This window comes from Pelophylax lessonae (assembly GCF_965119305.1).
Source record: "Pelophylax lessonae genome assembly, chromosome: 9".
NCBI classification, from domain to species: Eukaryota; Metazoa; Chordata; class Amphibia; order Anura; family Ranidae; genus Pelophylax; species Pelophylax lessonae.
Window position 1 is genome coordinate 125,465,560 of NC_138776.1, and position 18,974 is coordinate 125,484,533.

General features: G+C 40.4%; 1 protein-coding gene across 1 annotated transcript; it reads right to left on the minus strand.

Annotated features, from left to right (window-relative positions):
- Positions 1-6,702: 6,702 nt before the first annotated feature.
- ACTA2 (actin alpha 2, smooth muscle) lies at positions 6,703-18,453 on the minus strand. The gene is made up of 9 exons (XM_082269273.1): positions 18,302-18,453; positions 14,119-14,285; positions 13,219-13,347; positions 11,117-11,227; positions 9,663-9,747; positions 9,221-9,382; positions 8,942-9,133; positions 8,456-8,637; positions 6,703-7,018 (listed from the first exon to the last, which is right to left on the minus strand). The coding sequence occupies exons 2-9, from the start codon at positions 14,245-14,247 to the stop codon at positions 6,875-6,877; spliced, it is 1,134 nt and encodes a 377-aa protein (XP_082125399.1). The 5' UTR covers positions 14,248-14,285; positions 18,302-18,453; the 3' UTR covers positions 6,703-6,874.
- Positions 18,454-18,974: the final 521 nt, after the last annotated feature.

The following is an 18,974-nucleotide window of genomic DNA, read 5'->3' on the forward strand; positions in this document are numbered from 1 at the left end:
ATAATAATAACAAAAAAGAAATAAAAGCTAATGGAAAAGCTAAAAAAAAAGCTGAAATGCCTACCAACAGATGATCGTTTTCTCTATTGGCTAATAAAAAAATGCAAAGGCTCAAAAACACTGTATAAAAAACGTGCAAGTTGGGCATAAAAAGGCACCAAAATCACGCATAAAAAACGCTCAAAGACACTACGCTCAGGTGTAAATGGAGCCTTACAGTTGGGATCAAGGGGTTTCCTGGGGGGATCCTGAGCAGAGGCAGACTCAGTCCTATCAGTATGACATAAGGGAGTGGGACATCAAGTATTTTAATAAAAATGGCAGATTTAGAAATGGCAATACATTTTGTAAGTACGTTAACGTATTAAAGCATATACAATTTTAATTATTGGCATACATTAAATTATCATAGTTCACTTATTAAACCAAAATGTTTTGTTTTAAGTTTGATGAGGCAGATTTGAAAAAAAAAAAATGAAGGCAAGAAAAAAAGGTTTTATCCAAGAGTGCCCCTTTGTGGTTGTACTCTGCATCAACAACCCATATGCACTTCTGTGTAACAGTTAAGAAGTATACTATATAAGCAGCAGCACCTTCTTGCAAACGCCAAGGCATGATAGTGTTATTAATTAAACAAACCTGCATTGGCCCTAACCAGGGCAAAATATCACATTTACCTAATAGCAGGTCTACCCTTTGATTATCTTGGCAGTGAGCAAAAAGAGAAAAATAAAATAGGAATTGCATTTTTAAGTGTAGTTCAGTGGATTCATTACTTGTTTTAAAATTATCAGTAAAGCATGTCTAAAATGTTAAGAAAAAAAAATGCCAGTCCGTAGCAGTGTATTACAAGCAGGCAAATCGCTTCCTCTTGTGATGTCATTGGAGTATACAGAACCTTTAATATGGGCTTTCATAGGGCATTATCTTAATGGTGGCCTTTGGGTTGGACCATGGACAGCAGGTGTACTGTCTTTGCACCCAGATTCCTTGTGTCAAGCAATGGGCAGACGTTTTACTGGGCAGAGTGCAAAAGACATGGCTTTACCCAAAAACAGCACAAGAAATGAAGCTAAGCTAAGTTTTTTACACAGGTAACCAAGTAATCATAGGCCAGTTTGAAAATGGCTTGCATGCAGCAATAGGGTCTAGGGTGTGGTGGTCAAACATGAACAAAGGATCCTGAAGAGCTGGCCAGGGGTCTCTGGCATCTTTTGTTGAGGTTGTGGGGAACATGCGGTCTGTCAAGGGAACCGGCAATGAATTGATAGGGGGAATCGGCACAAAAAAGCCTGTTGGTAGCCCAAATCGCAATTGTGATTGTAATAAGTTAACAGTGAGAAGGATGTTCTATATAGGCTATCCTTTCTCCGCTAGGGTCCCCCCTGAGGTTGCTAGAGGTTCCTTGAGCAATTGGAAATTTCTGACTCTCAGATAAATAAACGCAGACACCATATATTGGGGTTTTTTGGTGCCTCAAACCAAATATGAATGGGACTTTGCGGGCAAGTGAAAAGAGGTGTGTATAATGAGGGTTATATAAACATAAATGCTTAATTAGGAAGTAAGAAGAATAGTGTTTGAAAAAAATCAACAGAAATTTTATTTACATAAAATTATTATTGGTTCCATAAATAGTGAATAATGTGCTTGGGTTAGAGGCCCAAGTGTGAGGAAGTAAAAAAGAGGTTGATTCTGAAAGAATCAGTGACAATAGTGCAAAAGTGACATGTTCTTGAGGAGTTTGTGGGGTTGTTTTTCCCATAGATATTAAAAGGAAAATTGATCCCCGCAGGAGGATCCTCAATATTCGCTGACGCGTTTCGGCTCATAGGCCTTTTTCAAAGCGTTAGGGGGTCACTCTATGCTTGTTCTATAAAGAGGAATATATACCTTCAGTGTTGTTTATCAAAGATAAGTATACAGCATTTTGTAAAAATAATTGTGTTCCACGTACATGGGTGCTGCTGGCGTTGACTGCATATGGCTCCCCTGTCCTTTTCTGTAGTCACAACGAGATCATATTCTGCGTGCAGCCTGGGATGATGGTAATTAATTAATGTATATATATATATAGGAATATATGAGTATATTGTATCCAATGTAAGTATATATATGACCACTTACAGTTTATTTGCTGGCGGAGGGTTAACAACCACTTCCTCCAAAACGGGTGAGCCTTATAGTTTCTCTTCACCTGTTTGTACCAGAATCTATTTCCAATCTGTAGTATAATATAATATATGTATGTACTATGGTAAAAAAGTTTTCATAATGGTGCTTTAGTGCTTAGAAACGTAAGGTGACTTCAATTGTGCTCAAACTTTTATTAGTAGTAGCTAGGGAGTTTTCCCTTTAAAAACTTACAATTAGTGGTTTGTTCTTTGGAGAAAAGAATTCATCCGGCTGGCGCAGGTTACGACTGTCCCCTTCTCTCTGCACGAGAGAAGTGAGGACTGTTCGTCGATCCCCGGCCTTTTAAAGCCCTCGACGCATGCGCAGTAGTTTCTGCACATGGGACGGCTTTAGCTGCGAGCATGAAAAGACGTCAGTACGTACTCCTGCGCTGGGTGCGCGCGCAGGTTGCTGGGGCTCGTAGTGCTGGACGCTTCCTGGTCGCCAGCACGGAGGGAGGAGCCCACCCTTTCCCGAAGGTCATTGGTGGATCCCCAAACTGCCCCTACGTGGGTACGCAAGGGCTACCCGTGCTGGGTGTGACTAACATGACTGGGGCCGGCCGTTCTGTAGTACTGACAGCTGCATATCACGTACGTGGATTGATTCATGGATAAGTTGAAACAACAAGATTATACATATGCCGTACCCGGCGGTTACAGAATGCAGAATACAAATAAAGATAAGAATAAGAATAACGGGGTATACACAATGGATTAATTATGCAGTAATCAGAATAGTACAAGATGTTATAATGTAAGCAAAGTATAAATTTAATAAAAGCAAAAAAACATTAATCCCACTTCAGGGACCTTATGGGTCAGGAAAGAGCAATCCCAAAGCCCGGGCACTCCAGGGTTATCCCGAGGCCATGCCCAGCAGGGTCGGATGCAGGCAAGCAGCACAAAAAATGGGGTATTTTTTCTAGGGGGAGTTTTTTAAAAAACCTCAAATGAGTGGGGAAAAAAATGTGGGGAAGAATTAGAATCCCACATATGATTGTTTCCCAACATAAAGACGAGAGTAAGGATAAGGGATGGGTGGATGGTTAGTGTCTAAGTAATCATAGACAAACCCATCAAGATCGTGGGAGTGTATTGTGTGGAGGGAGGTTATTTATGTCTGTACAGAAGTTAGTTTGGATATTTGATTTTTGAGAAAGAATCTTATTTCAATCCGTCTTTCCTGAAGCGAAGCCCTCCAGGAAAGGACGAAAACTCTCGTTCTCATTCAAGCCAGGTGGTTTGGTGGCTTGGAGGCGTCTTATCCACCTCATTTCCATTTGCAACAGACGTTTGTTCCAATCCCCCCCTCTATACGGAATGTGGATCCTTTCCAGGGCTGTAAAAGTGACTTTTGGCATGATGTTCTTGTGATAATGTGCTACGTGTCTGCCCAGAGGTACGTAAAAATTGCACATCTGCATGCTGTTGATATGCTGATTGACACGTTTCCCAAACTCCTGTTTGGTTTTACCCACATAATAGGATTGACATTGGCACATCATAAGGTAGACCACCCCTCTTGTGCGGCAGTTCACAAAGTGCCTAGGTGTAAAGGATTCTCCATTTGGAAGTATTAAGTTTGTGCATTTTTTTATTACATTACTATTGTCACTGATTCTTTCAGAATCAACCTCTTTTTTACTTCCTCACACTTGGGCCTCTAACCCAAGCACATTATTCACTATTTATGGAACCAATAATAATTTTATGTAAATAAAATTTCTGTTGATTTTTTTCAAACACTATTCTTCTTACTGCCTAATTAAGCATTTATGTTTATATAACCCTCATTATACACACCTCTTTTCACTTGCCCGCAAAGTCCCATTCATATTTGGTTTGAGGCACCAAAAAACCCCAATATATACTCATCAGGGACGGTGGCAACACCTACTTTTTGTGTGCAAAAGAAAAAAACCCCCCTTAAACGCAGACACCAATTATCTTTTTAGTTATCTTTTATAGGGGGCATCCTTTCTACTGACCACCAGTGTAATTGGGCCCTCCTCTTATGGACTCTTGCATTGACCACCAGTTTAATAAGGCCCTTCCCCCACTGACTCTCACAATGGTTCCCAATTTAAGAAAAATATACACCATGTATGCCACCTTACTTTTTCTGTTATTTATTTTATGTCTCATATTTTTCTTTTTCTATATCTCAGCTATTTGTGCTAATATACTGTGAGCTATATTCAGCAATATATTACACTGCTCCAAAAAAATTAAAGGAACACTTTTTAATCAAAGTATAGCATCAGGTCAATTAAACTCCTGGGATATTTATCTAGATAAAGCCGTCATTTGGCTATGGCCCGGTCAGCAAGTAGTTAAAACAACTATTTAATTTAATATAGTTATGTCACACACTTTTCTCTAATAATAGAGATTACAAATAAACAAACTGTAGTCATAATAACACCTTTTCACCATATAAACTGTATTCTGATTTACAATTATATGAATATGTCCATTATGTTTGTCAGGTAGAATCGTTTATAGCCCATTGGCTTACATACACTGCACAAAAAAATTAAAGAAATGCTTTTTAATCAGAGTATAGCATCAAGTCAATTCAACTCCTGGGATATTTATCTGGTCAGTTAAGTAGCACAGGGGGTTGTTAATCAGTTTCAGCTGCTTCGGTGTTAATGAAATTAACAGATGCTCTAGATGGGCAACAATGAGACAACCTCTGAAACAGGAATGGTTTTACAGGTGGAGGCCACTGACATTTTTTTCCCTACTCATCTTTTCTGAGTTTTGCATTTGGCTAGGGTCAGTGTCACTACTGGTAGAATGAGACGATATCTGGACCCTATAGAGGTTGCACAGGCAGTCCAACTCCTCCAGGATGGCACATCAATACGTGCCATTGCCAGATGGTTTGCTGTGTCTCCCAGCACAGTCTCAATTGCATGGAGGAGATTCCTGTAGACAGGCAGTTACACTAGGAGAGCTGGACAGGTCTGTAAAAGGTCCTGAACCCATCAGCAGGACCGGTATCGGCTCCTTTGTGCAAGGAGGAACATGATGAGCACTGCCAGAACCCTACAAAATGACCTCCAGCAGTCCACTGGTGTGAATGTCTCTGACCAAACAATCAAAAATGGACTTCATGAGGGTGGCCTGAGGGCCTGATGTCCTCTAGTAGGCCTTGTGCTCACTGCCCGGCACCATAGATCTTGATTGGCATTTGCCATTGAACACCAGAATTGGCAGGTCTGCCACTGGCACCCTGTGCTTTTCAAAGATGGGAGCAGGTTTACCCTGAGAACATTTGACAGATGTGAAAGGGTCTGGAGAAGACGTAGAGAACCTGCAACATTGTTCAGCATGACCAGTTTGGTGGTGGGTCAGTGATGGTCTGGGGAGCCATATCCATGGAGGGATACACAGATCTCTACTGGCTAGACAATGGCACCCTGACTATCATTAGGTATCGGAATGAAATCCTTGGACTCATTGTCAGACCCTACCTTGGTGCAGTGGGTCCTGGGTTCCTCCTGGTACACGACAATGCCGGGCCTCATGTGGGGAGAGTATGCAGCCAGTTCCTGGAGGATGAAGGAATTGATACCACTGAATGGCCCCCCACGCTCACATGACCTAAATCCAGTGGAGCATCTCTGGGATATTATGTTTCGATCAATCCGATCCAGCCAGATTGCATCTCAGTCTGTTCAGGAGCTCAGTGATGCCCTGATCCAGATCTGGGAGGAAATACCCCAGGACACCATTAATCATCTCAGTAGGAGCATGCCCTGATGTTTGGCATGCATACAAGCACATGTACCATTTTGAGTTGCTGCAATGAAATTTCAGCAAAATAGACTAGCCTGCTGCATAATTTTTTCGCCTTGATTTTCGGGGTGTCTTTGAGTTTAACCCTCTGTAGGACATTACCCAGTCAATATCCATATAGATATCAGCATGTTATTTTTCACCATTGAGATCTCATGTGTTTTCAAAGTGTTCCTTTATTTTTTTTTTTTTTTTTAGCTGTTAGCTGTGTGTGTGTGTATATATACTGAATTGATAGGACTATATTACAAAAAACTGGAGTAACAATTCCAGTTTCTTGCGTCATTTACCTTCATTGGATTGTGCCATTCTTGCTGCAGTTTTTGTAAGTCAACCACTGAGTATAATTACTAATTTATAATGATCTTATCTGAACCTGACAATGGTTCCTGTGTTCCCTTTTCCACATTCTGCAAAGCTAAAAGCTCCTCAACAAATGCTCCCATCTTCACACCGATCTGTACATAATATATTAGAAAACAGCATAGACTGTAGGCAGCATTGCCTAGGGAAAGACTTCTGATCTAATAGTTGCCGCAATAGTATTGCTTTAATAAAAACATTTTTTTTTTCCTCAAATCAACTGTACCCAAAATATTCAAATTGTCCTTTCCTTTCACGTTACAAGCATGGCCTTTGCATCAGTTTACTAAAGCACCACTAGAGGGTGGTCTAATCAAATGCTTACAGAATAGAAATCTCCACACTGAGAAATTGGTAGAATAGTTTAAGCTTTAATCATAACAAACAATCAAACAAAAAAACAAAAAAAAATACTTTATCGAATTAGAGCCTAAGACATGATTTGGAATGAAATGGTGGCCATGTACTTTTTGAAGTAAACTTGAAAATATATCTTGAAATAAAAGACAATATAAAAGAAAGGACATTTAAAAGCATTTGCGGTGCACAATAGAGGGGCCGGCTTCATCATATTCTGGTTTGCTGATCCACATCTGCTGGAAGGTAGACAAGGAAGCCAGGATGGACCCACCAATCCAGACTGAGTATTTGCGTTCAGGGGGAGCGATGATCTGATGGGAAAATGGAAGCATGGTAAGTGAGGCAGTTACTATACCTAATTCTTACAATTTGTAGGCGCTTTTTACAAAATATATTAATAGAGCAAAATATTTTCACCTATCCAAGTACAGGTATGTCTCTTCATGTTTTTGGTATTCATGTAACTGAGATGAACTGATCATAATTTAAAATATAAGGCAGCATATGCAGAGATGACCTTCTATTATTTTGAAATGATAGAAAAGTAAATTCGGTATAAATACTTTAAGAAGACAAATTGCATCAGTAACCCAAAGTAGGTAGTGCAGTAACCTTTGGTAACAGAGATGACACTTTGAAACTAGAGAAGCTGATTTCTGATTAGTTCTCAAGTTCCAGCTCATGACTTTTATTTTGTTTTTTTGTTCTTTGCGTAATGTTTTTTTTTTTACACTGGGATAGGGAGATTGGAATTCTCAATATACATAGCTATCTATTTAAAAATGTCACTTTCCCAGATAAGCTCCCATTTCCAGTCTTCAGGGACCACTAATGGGTTGTATAGATTGTAGGCTTCTAAGTTAGAGCATGGTTGTGTTCATTAGTAACATTCTAGATAACCCTCCATGCTTTACCCATGACTCTGTGAACAGAGCTAGAAAACATCTACTGCTACTGGTCTCTTAGAATCAGTGTACGGAGCTATGGCCTTTAGTGTTCATTGACATTTAATGCATTTTTCTATATCTCTGAAAATGTATCGTAGGTCTCATATAGTACAGTAGTTTATGAAAACAATTCAAAATATTACATAGTAGTTGAGGTTGAATAAAGATGATAGTCCATCCAGTTCAACCTGTGTAGGTGTATGTGGACGAAATCATCTCACATACCCCTGAATGTTTTGATCCTTGAGATGTACGTCCAAGAGTCTTTTAAAAAGTGTGTAGAGAATTCCATAATGTTGTAGCCCTAACAGTAAAGAACCCCCTGCGCAGCCTAAGGTTAAATCTCTTCTCCTCTAATCGCATTGTATGGCCTCGTGTCCTCATGCATTTCTATGCTGAGATCACTGTTGAGGTACTTGTATATCGCTATCATGTCGCCTCCTTTCCAGGGAGAATAAATCAAGCGCTTGTAAGCACTCTTCATAATTAAGGTCCTCCAATCCCCTAATCAGTTTAGTTTCTCTCCTCCGGACTCTCTCCAGCTCCAACACTTCCGTTCTGAGGACTGGTGACCAGAACTGGACAGAATACTCCAGATGTGGTCAGACTAGTGATTTATAAAGTGGTAGGATTATAGATTTATCTCTGGAATACATCCCCTTCCTTATGCAAGCTAATATTCTGCCGGCTTTGGCAGTTGCAGCTTGACATTGCATGCTATTGCTAAGTCTATCTTCCACTAAGACTCCCAGATCTTTCTGCATTACCATTTCGATTTCATAGGTTGTTCGAACATCTTACCTTGATTTTCATTGTGCTGGGGGCCAAAGCAGTGATTTCCTTTTGCATTCTGTCAGCAATGCCAGGGTACATGGTGGTGCCTCCTGACAATACATTGTTGGCATACAGATCCTTCCTGATATCAATGTCACATTTCATGATGCTATTGTAGGTGGTTTCATGAATGCCAGCAGATTCCATTCCTGTGTAATACAAAGGGGTTCATGGTTTAGTACACATTGTTTGTGAATGTGAACAATTGTGAAGGGGGTAACAGTATGACAATATTTTTTTTTTTTGTAGAGGTAGATATCTTTTATATGCAAGGTGAGGTCTGCATTCTGATCAAATGATCTGCAGGACTATATATCGTTTTCTACAAAAGGCCCTATATTCCATCACCTAATTTGCTTTGTGACAATAATGACCTACTCTAGATAGATGTCCTTAGGGCATGGTCAAAGGTACGTACAGTAGTCAAGGCAAATCCCTCTCTGTTTAGCTTACCAATAAAAGATGGCTGGAAGAGGGTCTCAGGGCAGCGGAATCGCTCATTGCCAATGGTGATGACCTGACCGTCCGGAAGTTCATAGCTCTTTTCAAGGGAGGAAGAAGAGGCAGCAGTAGCCATTTCATTTTCAAAGTCCAGAGCCACGTAGCAGAGCTTCTCTTTAATGTCACGGACAATTTCTCTTTCAGCTGTAGGTAAGAGAAAACTCAATGATTAGCACCTTGTTTCAGTACGACAGGTAAAACTGGTTTGTGTTTATGATTCAATTATCTTACCAGTAGTTACAAAGGAATAGCCGCGCTCAGTCAAGATCTTCATGAGGTAGTCTGTTAGGTCACGGCCAGCCAGATCAAGACGCATGATGGCATGAGGGAGGGCATAACCTTCATAGATTGGTACATTGTGGGTGACACCATCACCAGAGTCAAGTACGATACCTTTTGATAAAGAATAATTGGTCAAAAAACGATAGCCTACCAAAAAACACACTGTACATATTCTACCCTACTGGCTGTTCTCAACTTTTGGCAAGACCATGAATGACAAGTACAGCTTGTGTTATATGCTGGTGATAATCATTCTCTTCCATATTATTACCAGCATTTGAATCTGTTAACTAAAATACAGAACGGAAGGAGATATAGGCAACTGTATTGTGAGAGTTGTAGACAGTACACCGAAAGGAAAACATACAAGTGACTTTTCCTATATATTTACCAGTTGTACGGCCAGAAGCATAAAGAGATAGCACCGCCTGGATAGCCACATACATTGCTGGTACGTTGAATGTTTCAAACATAATCTGCAAGCAGAGAAGATGATGTTAGTGATATTATTTCTTCTACGCTTTATACACACTTCCTGGATAAAACATACCCTACTTTCTTCCTATGGTATATTATAAAGAAAACAAATGCCATATTTTCCGGCGTATAAGACGACTGGGCGTATAAGACGACCCCTCTATTACATGATCTACCAGTAATTCTTATACTTAGGTTACCTTGAAGATATTATTATCGGCGTATAAGACGACCTCCTATTTTTGGGGGATGTTTTTGAGGTTTGAAAGTAGTCTTATACGCCAGAAAATACAGTAATACTTATGGAAAATTTGCATATTGGACTAATATCAAGTTGATAAATGAAATAGTATGATGTGAGAAGGCCTTAAAAAGCTTGATCGATGCATTGTGTTATCTGCTTAGATGTAAACAGGCACAGATTAAAGCCGGCCATAGATGGTGCGATTTTCCTTCCTGCAACCAGAGATTGCAGGAAAGAAAATACCTTGACTGTGTTGATGGGGGAATCCCTTCCGCTGAGCTATAGTGTTCTCCCTGCAGGGGAATGCGAGGAACTGGCCTTGCTGGGAGTATACACAGTGATTATTGCTAGTGACTACAGCTGCTGGCAATAATCACATGAAAAACCTGACAGGCTGGTTGTACCTAAGTTGATCGATTTATCAACTTGGGTGCAATCAGCTTGCCCATTAGTGGTTCGAATCTTGGCTGGGCCCTGCTGAAGCAACCCAGATTCGAATTGTCTATAGTCGGCTTAAAGCTGGCCATACACTATACAGATTTTGGCTGGTTCCTAATAAACCAGTTTTACATTTTTATGTGGGTAGCCCTTTTGCCCCCTCCCTTCTATCCGACATCCTTTGATTTATTGAAAAATTAAGGGAGCTAAACCGAAAAGCTTTGGCCACCTAGTAGTTACATCGAAACAGATGCATTAGTTGTTCGGGTAATCTGGCAGCTGACAGAGTACTTTAGGTACAGCAGGAAATTCTTTAATCTACACCAGGGGTCTTCAAACTATGGCCCTCCAGTTGTTCAGGAACTACAATTCCCATCATACCAAGTCATGTCTGTGAATGTCAGAGTTTTACAATGACTCATGGGATGGGTAGTTCTGCAACAGCTGGAGGGCCGTAGTTTGAGGATCCCTGATCTATACTGTATAGCATGGATGGGGGTATCTGGTAGATTTCTAACAGTGTATTGCCAGCTTAACTAGCTTGCCAAATGAGCTATTGAGGTGCCCTCTAAATAGCTGTTGATGGATTATCGGTCTCACTGTACTTGTGTGCATAGTATCAGGAGTATTTTGTTGTATTTTTGAGTCATGATGAAAGCAACCAAAGTCTGTGAAAAATGGAATACCTGGGTCATTTTTTCTCTGTTTGCTTTGGGATTCAGTGGAGCCTCTGTGAGAAGGGTTGGGTGTTCCTCTGGAGCCACACGCAGTTCATTGTAGAAGCTGTGATGCCAGATCTAGGGAGAAAAAGAAATATGTACATTTCAGTTACAGTCTTCTAGGTTCAAATAGACCAATGACATCATTTCTTAGAATAAAACGCTTGGTGTTATCTTTAATTAGTTTTAGTCTAAACTGGAAATCTAAGTAGCAAGATTTATTGTTTAGGACTGTACTTCATACCAAATGAAAGCCAAGAAACTACGGGCGGCTACTGCAAAATACTGACATTTTCTATATTAGATCATTATTGCAAAGTCCACACCTCACAACCTACTTTGATTTAGCTAGTTAGTCCTATTCAGCTGGACTTGTTTTGTAAAGTTGAAAATGTTTCCCCTCTCATTCAAGCAGCTTCCTGATATCCATTTAAACTGCACATAGTATCAGTGCTGAAACATCTTCAACATTACAAAATAATTTTCAGTTGAATATGACTTATTAGTGCCAGCTATACCATTACCTGAATCGATTTAATCCTTCACAGGCAGACTGCTTTATTGTTAAAGCTTAACTCTGGACAAAATACATTGAATTTATTCCTCAATAGCCGCAAAGGCTATAAATCAGCTTTGTGTGCACCAAATTCCTTTGCAAACCCTGTTATGACCTTTGAAATGCAGAGGTGACAACATCAACGCACTGCACATGCCCTGTGCAGAGAACATAGCTGTAGGAGGGGCCCAGTAGCCCCACCCCCTTCAAGCTGCCTGCATAAAACTACAGGAGTGGGCGGATACAAGACCAGTCACTCTGAACAAGGAGAGAGAGCAGCAGTGACTGGTCCTTATTACCACTTTCACACGGAATTATACCACCAATCTGGAAGATATACACAAAGCACACAGAGATTTAACAAATAGTACACATGCTTTTTGTATTTAGACAATATTTGCTTATGTTTGAGTTCAGCTTTAAAGGCTAAGTTCCCTTTTCAAACATGTTACACCCGTATTTAGGATGTAATATGTTCCAGCAAGCCCTCATTCCCACCCCACCTCCCGTGACAGCGGGCAGGGGGCAGGGGTTCTTCTCCCCCACAGCTGCTGTTACATTTAAAATCAGCATTACTGTGCAGGCAGATGAGCCAAGATCTGTGAATGAATAAACTACAAGTCCCGTCTTCCACTGCGGAGGCTGGCTTGTAGTTCTCCATGGACTAGGAGTGCTCTGATCAGTGTGCTTGTGGTCCATTCACTCTTCCTCCAGCTTTCTAACTGAAAGCTCATACAGAGTTACTGTGTGCAGGAGCCAGAAATTGCACCTGCGATCCCTTGATCAATGTTTTGCAGGCTTCTCTAGTAAAAAAAATAATACTTTTTTTTTTCCTGCAAAAATGTGTTTTTATTCATTTTTCCTAAAGGGTGAACTTAAGCCTTTCAAAAAGAAAATAAATTTTTTTCTGTACCCTATATAAAATATATCCAGCTACCACTAGTTATAGATGAGCCTATACTGTATATCCTGATTAAAATAAAAGTATTTCCAAAAATATCCCCAATATAGATGACATTATCTGACCCTCTGTCACTCTCATTAGGCACTACAGTGAACATTGCATTCCGCTAAAATCTAATATAGCAAGGTATGTCATTCTATTCATTACTCTGTGTATGTGTGTCTATTTTATATATATATATATATATATATATATATACACACACATATGCAAGGTATGTCATTCTATGCATTACTCTGTGTATGTGTGTCTGTATTTTATATATATATATATATATATATATATATATATATATATATATATATAAAGGTATGTCATTCTATGCATTACTCTGTGTATGCGTGTCTGTATTTTATTTATATATATATATATATATATATATATATACACAAGGTATGTCATTCTATGCATTACTGTGTGTGTGTGTCTGTATTATATATATATATATATATATATATATATACACACACACACACACCTTGCTATAATTAATAACAGACAATAATACAGAAGAAAAAAAAACATATACATTGTACTGGAAATAGCTACCTTCTCCATGTCATCCCAGTTTGTGATGATGCCGTGTTCAATGGGGTATTTCAGTGTTAGGATACCTCTTTTGCTCTGAGCTTCATCACCTACATAGCTGTCCTTCTGACCCATACCCACCATCACACCCTGGATAAAAATAAGAAGGTATTAATGGCAAAATATATTAAAAAGAAGAAAAACACCCACAGACTATGGTAATATAGTATGTAACATATAAAATCACAGAATGGTACTGCTGGGATATCAGTTAAACTCCCATTCTAATGATTATGTAACTTCTCTAATGTAACTTTATAGTTTACAATGTAAATATTTATACAGTGTGTATGCATTTCCCAATATATGTTGACAAGTTAACTACATGTAACCTATTTTACTTAGAAACATTTGCATATACATAATAATGCTTAGAATTCATTATGAACATGCCCAAAAAAGTTTAACAATTTGGGGAACTTTATATGAATTGGTAGATGGGCTTCACTGATGTCCATGTTGACTGGGCAGTCGAGTAACAAGGCACACTGATCGAGTCAGCCATTGAAATATTCATTATATGTTTTTAAAAAGTCATATATCCTGTATATATACAGGATATACAGATACAGAATACCCAAACAACTGCTGGATTTGATTGGTGCAGCCGCTGTTCTGCCTGGTTGTCAGTGTGTGGCCAGTTTATTCTTTTTTTTTTTTTTGCTTTTGCTCCTTTATGTGAAGCAAAGACAATGATGTGATTTCATATTAGCATACATCTGTTGGTTTATGTACATTTAATGTGCCTGTTTTAAACACCAACTCTACTTTAAACTGATAGTTCTGTGTAATGTGGCTTCTGACTAATCAGATCATGTGGCAGCTTGTGATAATTCTCCAATACTTGGGGGTTCATCTTACCTGATGCCTGGGGCGACCCACGATGGAAGGGAATACTGCTCTCGGAGCATCGTCCCCAGCGAAGCCTGCCTTACAAAGTCCAGAACCATTGTCGCATACCAATGCAGTTGTATCTTCCTCGTCACACATCTTTCTATCAACTTACTCAGACCTCTCAAACAAGAAACCTGCAGAGGAAGCAGAATGAGATATTTCACTTTAATTTAGAAGAATGACTTCTATAGCATTACATTCTTGTGATCCTGGGACTGCAGAGGAACTACAAATCCCAGCATGATGTACCAGTGTGTGGCAGTGTGTTGTCTATGCAATTATTTTATAGCAAGGCTCTTTACCAATTCTAATGCAGTGATTTCACTCATGGTGAAACTTCAGCACCTTGGAACAAGGATATGGCATTGAAATGTCAGCTTCCATCTAAGGCTTCTTACACAGGAATACTCATCCATGAAAAAACCTGTCAGCTATGATTAAGCACCAGTGAAACGCGTTAGCTGTTATTGTCTCCTATTCTTTTATGCTGTATGGACTTATCACGTCAATAAAGGTGTTTGCATTGGAGTGCGGCCATCCAGAACTTTTCCTTTCTCTGCCATAAAAAAAGTGTATTGAAACTGGTTGCCAGTGCTGAAAATGCTAGCTGACTGGCTTGCATGTTGATCCATTGGCTTTTATTCTCTTTTACCTACCCTGAATAAATAAGGGAAACCAGGGGATCAGCATAACTGCAGCCAGGCAGAAAGGATTTTCAGAATGAGCTCAGACAGTAGCACAATCCTGGTTTCCTTTAAGACTTTTTCCTAGACTACGCATTGCTACATTCACTGAATATTTTCCACATTTATTATTGGCTTGGATCTGATATCTGATCATATTTCAGTGCTAAAAGAAAAATGCGATGGGTGTAATCACTGGAGTTGGTAAAGCTGAAGTTGTCTCTTCCCCCCATCCTTCATCAACACATGAATCGCATTTTTAGATGAAACCTGTCTCTTTTATTTATATACCTCATTTTAGACCCAGTGAGCCATCACTGGATCCCTGTGCTTCTCTATGCAATGCAGGCAAATCATGGCTGGTTGGAGGGGCAGTATAAAGCTTCCAAAACCCCAAATTGCCCTAGGTAAAACCCACATGTAGTGCTAAGCCTCCTGGAATTTACTGAAATCCACTAAATAAAAGTAGCAAGCCAGAAAAACGGTCAGCTGGTGAGGGTCAGATCAGGCTAGATGTCCTCCAGCAGAAAATGAGGAAGGCTTTATTGGACTGGCTGCAGCTTCTAATGCACACTGTGAAATGCTCAGAGTGTGCAGTGAAATCAGAGTAAGCAGTTTCAGTACAGGAGAGGAGCCTGTACAGCTGTGCAAGACCAAAGGTAGTGCTGGAAATCGGCTTTAAAGCCAGACTTCAGAATAAGCAAGTATTGTCTAGTTTGATGAGGATGAGATTTACTAAAACTGGAGAGTGCAAAATCTGGTGCAGCTGTGCATAGTAACCAATCAGCTTTTATGGTCAAAGCTTATTTGAACAAGCTGAAGTAAGAAGCTGATTGGCTACCATGCACAGCTGCACCAGATCCAGAGAACTCCAGTTTTAGTAAATCTGCTCCAAAGGGGAGATTTAGTAAAAATTAGAGAGTGCAAAATCTGGTGCAGCTGTGCATGGTAGCCAATCAGTTTCCAGGTTTTATTGTCAAAGCTTATTTGAACAAGCTGAAGTAAGGAGCTGATTGGCTGTCATGCACAGCTGCACCAGTTTCTGAGTACTCCAGTTTTAGTAAATCTCCTCCTAAATGACATATCAGTACCATATGCAGGTTGGCCGGTGCATTTAGGAGGAGATTTACTAAAACTGGAGTGCTATTTAAGTGAATAAATTGGTTTAATGTTTAACTGACACCTTTTGTCAGTAAAACATACTTGTTATAAAACCAGGATAATAAAATCTTGTTGGCTGTTGTTGGTCTGTGTGTGTATAGAGGCTGCAGCCTTCCTGGAGATCCCGGATGAATGAAGTGGCTGGCTCAGAACAAGCCATTTCCTAATTAGGAAATAGTCTGTCAAATGTCTGTTTTGGGAGCAGAATTCCAGGTCAGGGGGTTTTGTTCCTCCAAACACGCATCCAAAGCTCACTGCCAGCCAGAAAAAAAAATCACTGGGGAGGGGTCGAGACAAATATATAAATATATTAAATGAGCTCTTTCAGGCACAAAGCACAATCAGATCATTCTCCAGTCATATAAAAACAGAGCTGTTTAGGATTGCATGCACCTTGTATCATTTAGCCAGAACACTGCAGAAAATGCCATTCTTCAGGCTACACGCCATACACCAGCCAATCTCTACAAAAGTTCCTCCAGAGCTGTGGCTGATTCACCTCCCATTTATTGGTGACTGCATAGTTCTGAGGCCAATGCCACTTGGCAGAGCCCATTGCAGGACACCAATGATCTTTTTAGCTGTCTGTATAAGTGGCATTCTGACCACCAATGTGAGAGGGGCATTCTTCCCACTGACCACCAATGTTAGGAGCCATTTTTTCTCACAGATCTCTGATGTAAGTGGCATTCTTTCCACTGATCGCCAATTTAAGGGGGGATTCTTACCACTGGCCACCAATGTAAGGGGGCATTCTTCCCACTGACCACCATTATAAGGGTACATTCTTCCTATTGACCACCAATGTAATGGGCATTCTTCCCAGTGATCACCATAAGAGGGATTCTTCCCATTTACCACCATTGTAGGGGAGATTCCTACCACTGATCATAATTATGAGGGGGGCATTCTTCTTCCTGACCACCAATGTAAGGGGACATTCTTCACATTGACCACCAATGTAAGGGGGCATTCTTCCCATTGACCACCAGTATAAGGGGGCATTCTTCCCACTGATCACCAATGTAAGGGGGCATTCTTCCCACTGACCACCAATGTAAGAGGGTGTTCCACTGACCACCATTGTAAGGGGGCATTCTTCCCATTGACCACCAGTATAAGGGGGCATTCTTCCCACTGATCACCAATGTAAGGGGGCATTCTTCCCACTGACCACCAATGTAAGAGGGTGTTCCACTGACCACCATTGTAAGGGGGCATTCTTCCCATTGACCACCAGTATAAGGGGGCATTCTTCCCACTGACCACCAATGTAAGGGGGTGTTCCTCCCACTGACCACCATTGTAAGGGGGCATTCTTCCCACTGACCACCACTATAAAGGGGATTCTTCCCACTGATCACCAATGTAAGGGGGCATTCCTCACACTTACGACCACTTTAGGGGGCATTCTTTCCACTGACTACCATTGTAAGAGGGGCATTCTTCCTACTGACCACCACTTTAGGGGGCGTTCTTCCCACTAACTACCAGTGCAAGGGGGGCATTTCTCCCACTGACCTCCACTTTAGGGAGCATTCCTCCCACTGACTACCAATGTAAGGGGGGCATTCTTCCCACTGACCACCACTATGAGGACATTCTACCCACAGACCACCACTTTAGGGGCATTCTTTCCACTGAACACCACTGTAAGAGGACATCCTTTCCATAAATCCCATTTGTTTGGTTTTATTAGGGGTCCCCTAAGACTTAAATATTATTATAGGGGTTCCTCTGGGATATAAAACACATTGAGAAAGGCTGCTATAGATTATCAAAAGACCACCTTATCAGCCCCACTGATTGCATTTCTACTATAAGAAAGAAGATCTGTCTGTGTTGCTAGCACCAACCAGTCAGCTTCCACCTGACATTTTCAAGTAGAGTGGAAGAATGTAATGGATTACCAGAGGCAACTCAAACAGTTCTTCTTTCAGACATTTTTATAACAATAACATTCAATTCAAAGTCTGCATTTTCTGAAAGTCTAATTACAAACACATTATCTAAGTCAATCCAGAGCACCAAGGGTAAACATCTGTTTCCACTCGAAATCTCTAACTACTAAATAGATCAAATAAAGAGCAATATATAAACTCGCTAAAGATTTCCATATAATTTTTCTATTTTATAATTTAAACTGTTCAGAATTTGTTTTAAATGTAACCTGTATTAAACAAAAAGCATCACAAGCCTAGACAATGCAACAGGTACTGTTACACAGAGCAGAGAAGTCATGCTATGGGTGCAGCCATAGTCTAGGCAGGGCAGGTAAAGAATACTGATGATGGGGTAGCACTTACCTTGACAGTGCTTTGCTGGGGTTAGCTGCTCCGGGATGGTGCACTGAGAATGTGGAAGATGTTTGACTATATAGTGTGTTGGCCTGTTCTCCTCCCACCAGCTTCCCAAAGAAGGAGCACAGACAGACTTCAACCCCATCTCTCACTCTAACACATCCATATAGGGACCTCAAGACAAAAACCTCTGATCTGGGTGGATGAGGGCCCTGGGTCTCTTCCATTGCATTCCATTATAGTACTCAAGAAACAGGAGGAGATTTCAGCTTGGAGAATATAAACAATATTGAAAATTTGGGACAGCTGCTAAAATACTGACATACTGTATTCCTGACAAGCAGCCCCTGGCATTAAATAAACATTCTTCCATACAGGGCAGACGCATTGTACATCGGATAAGAAAACCCTATATTGTGCGCTAGGAGTGGAGGAGTTCATGTTGGAATTTCTCTTCCAAAAAGGGAGTGACGCATATATCCCTGCAATGGGGTGCCGTGCTTTTCATCATACCGCTGCGTCTGCCACTGACACAGCACAGAATATGTGTCTCTTAGATTGTAAGCTCTAATGAGCAGGGCCCTCTGATTCCTACTGTATTAAAGTGTATTATATTTGTACTGTCTACCCTCGAGTTGTAAAGCGCTGCGTAAACTGTCGGCGCCATATAAATCCTGTA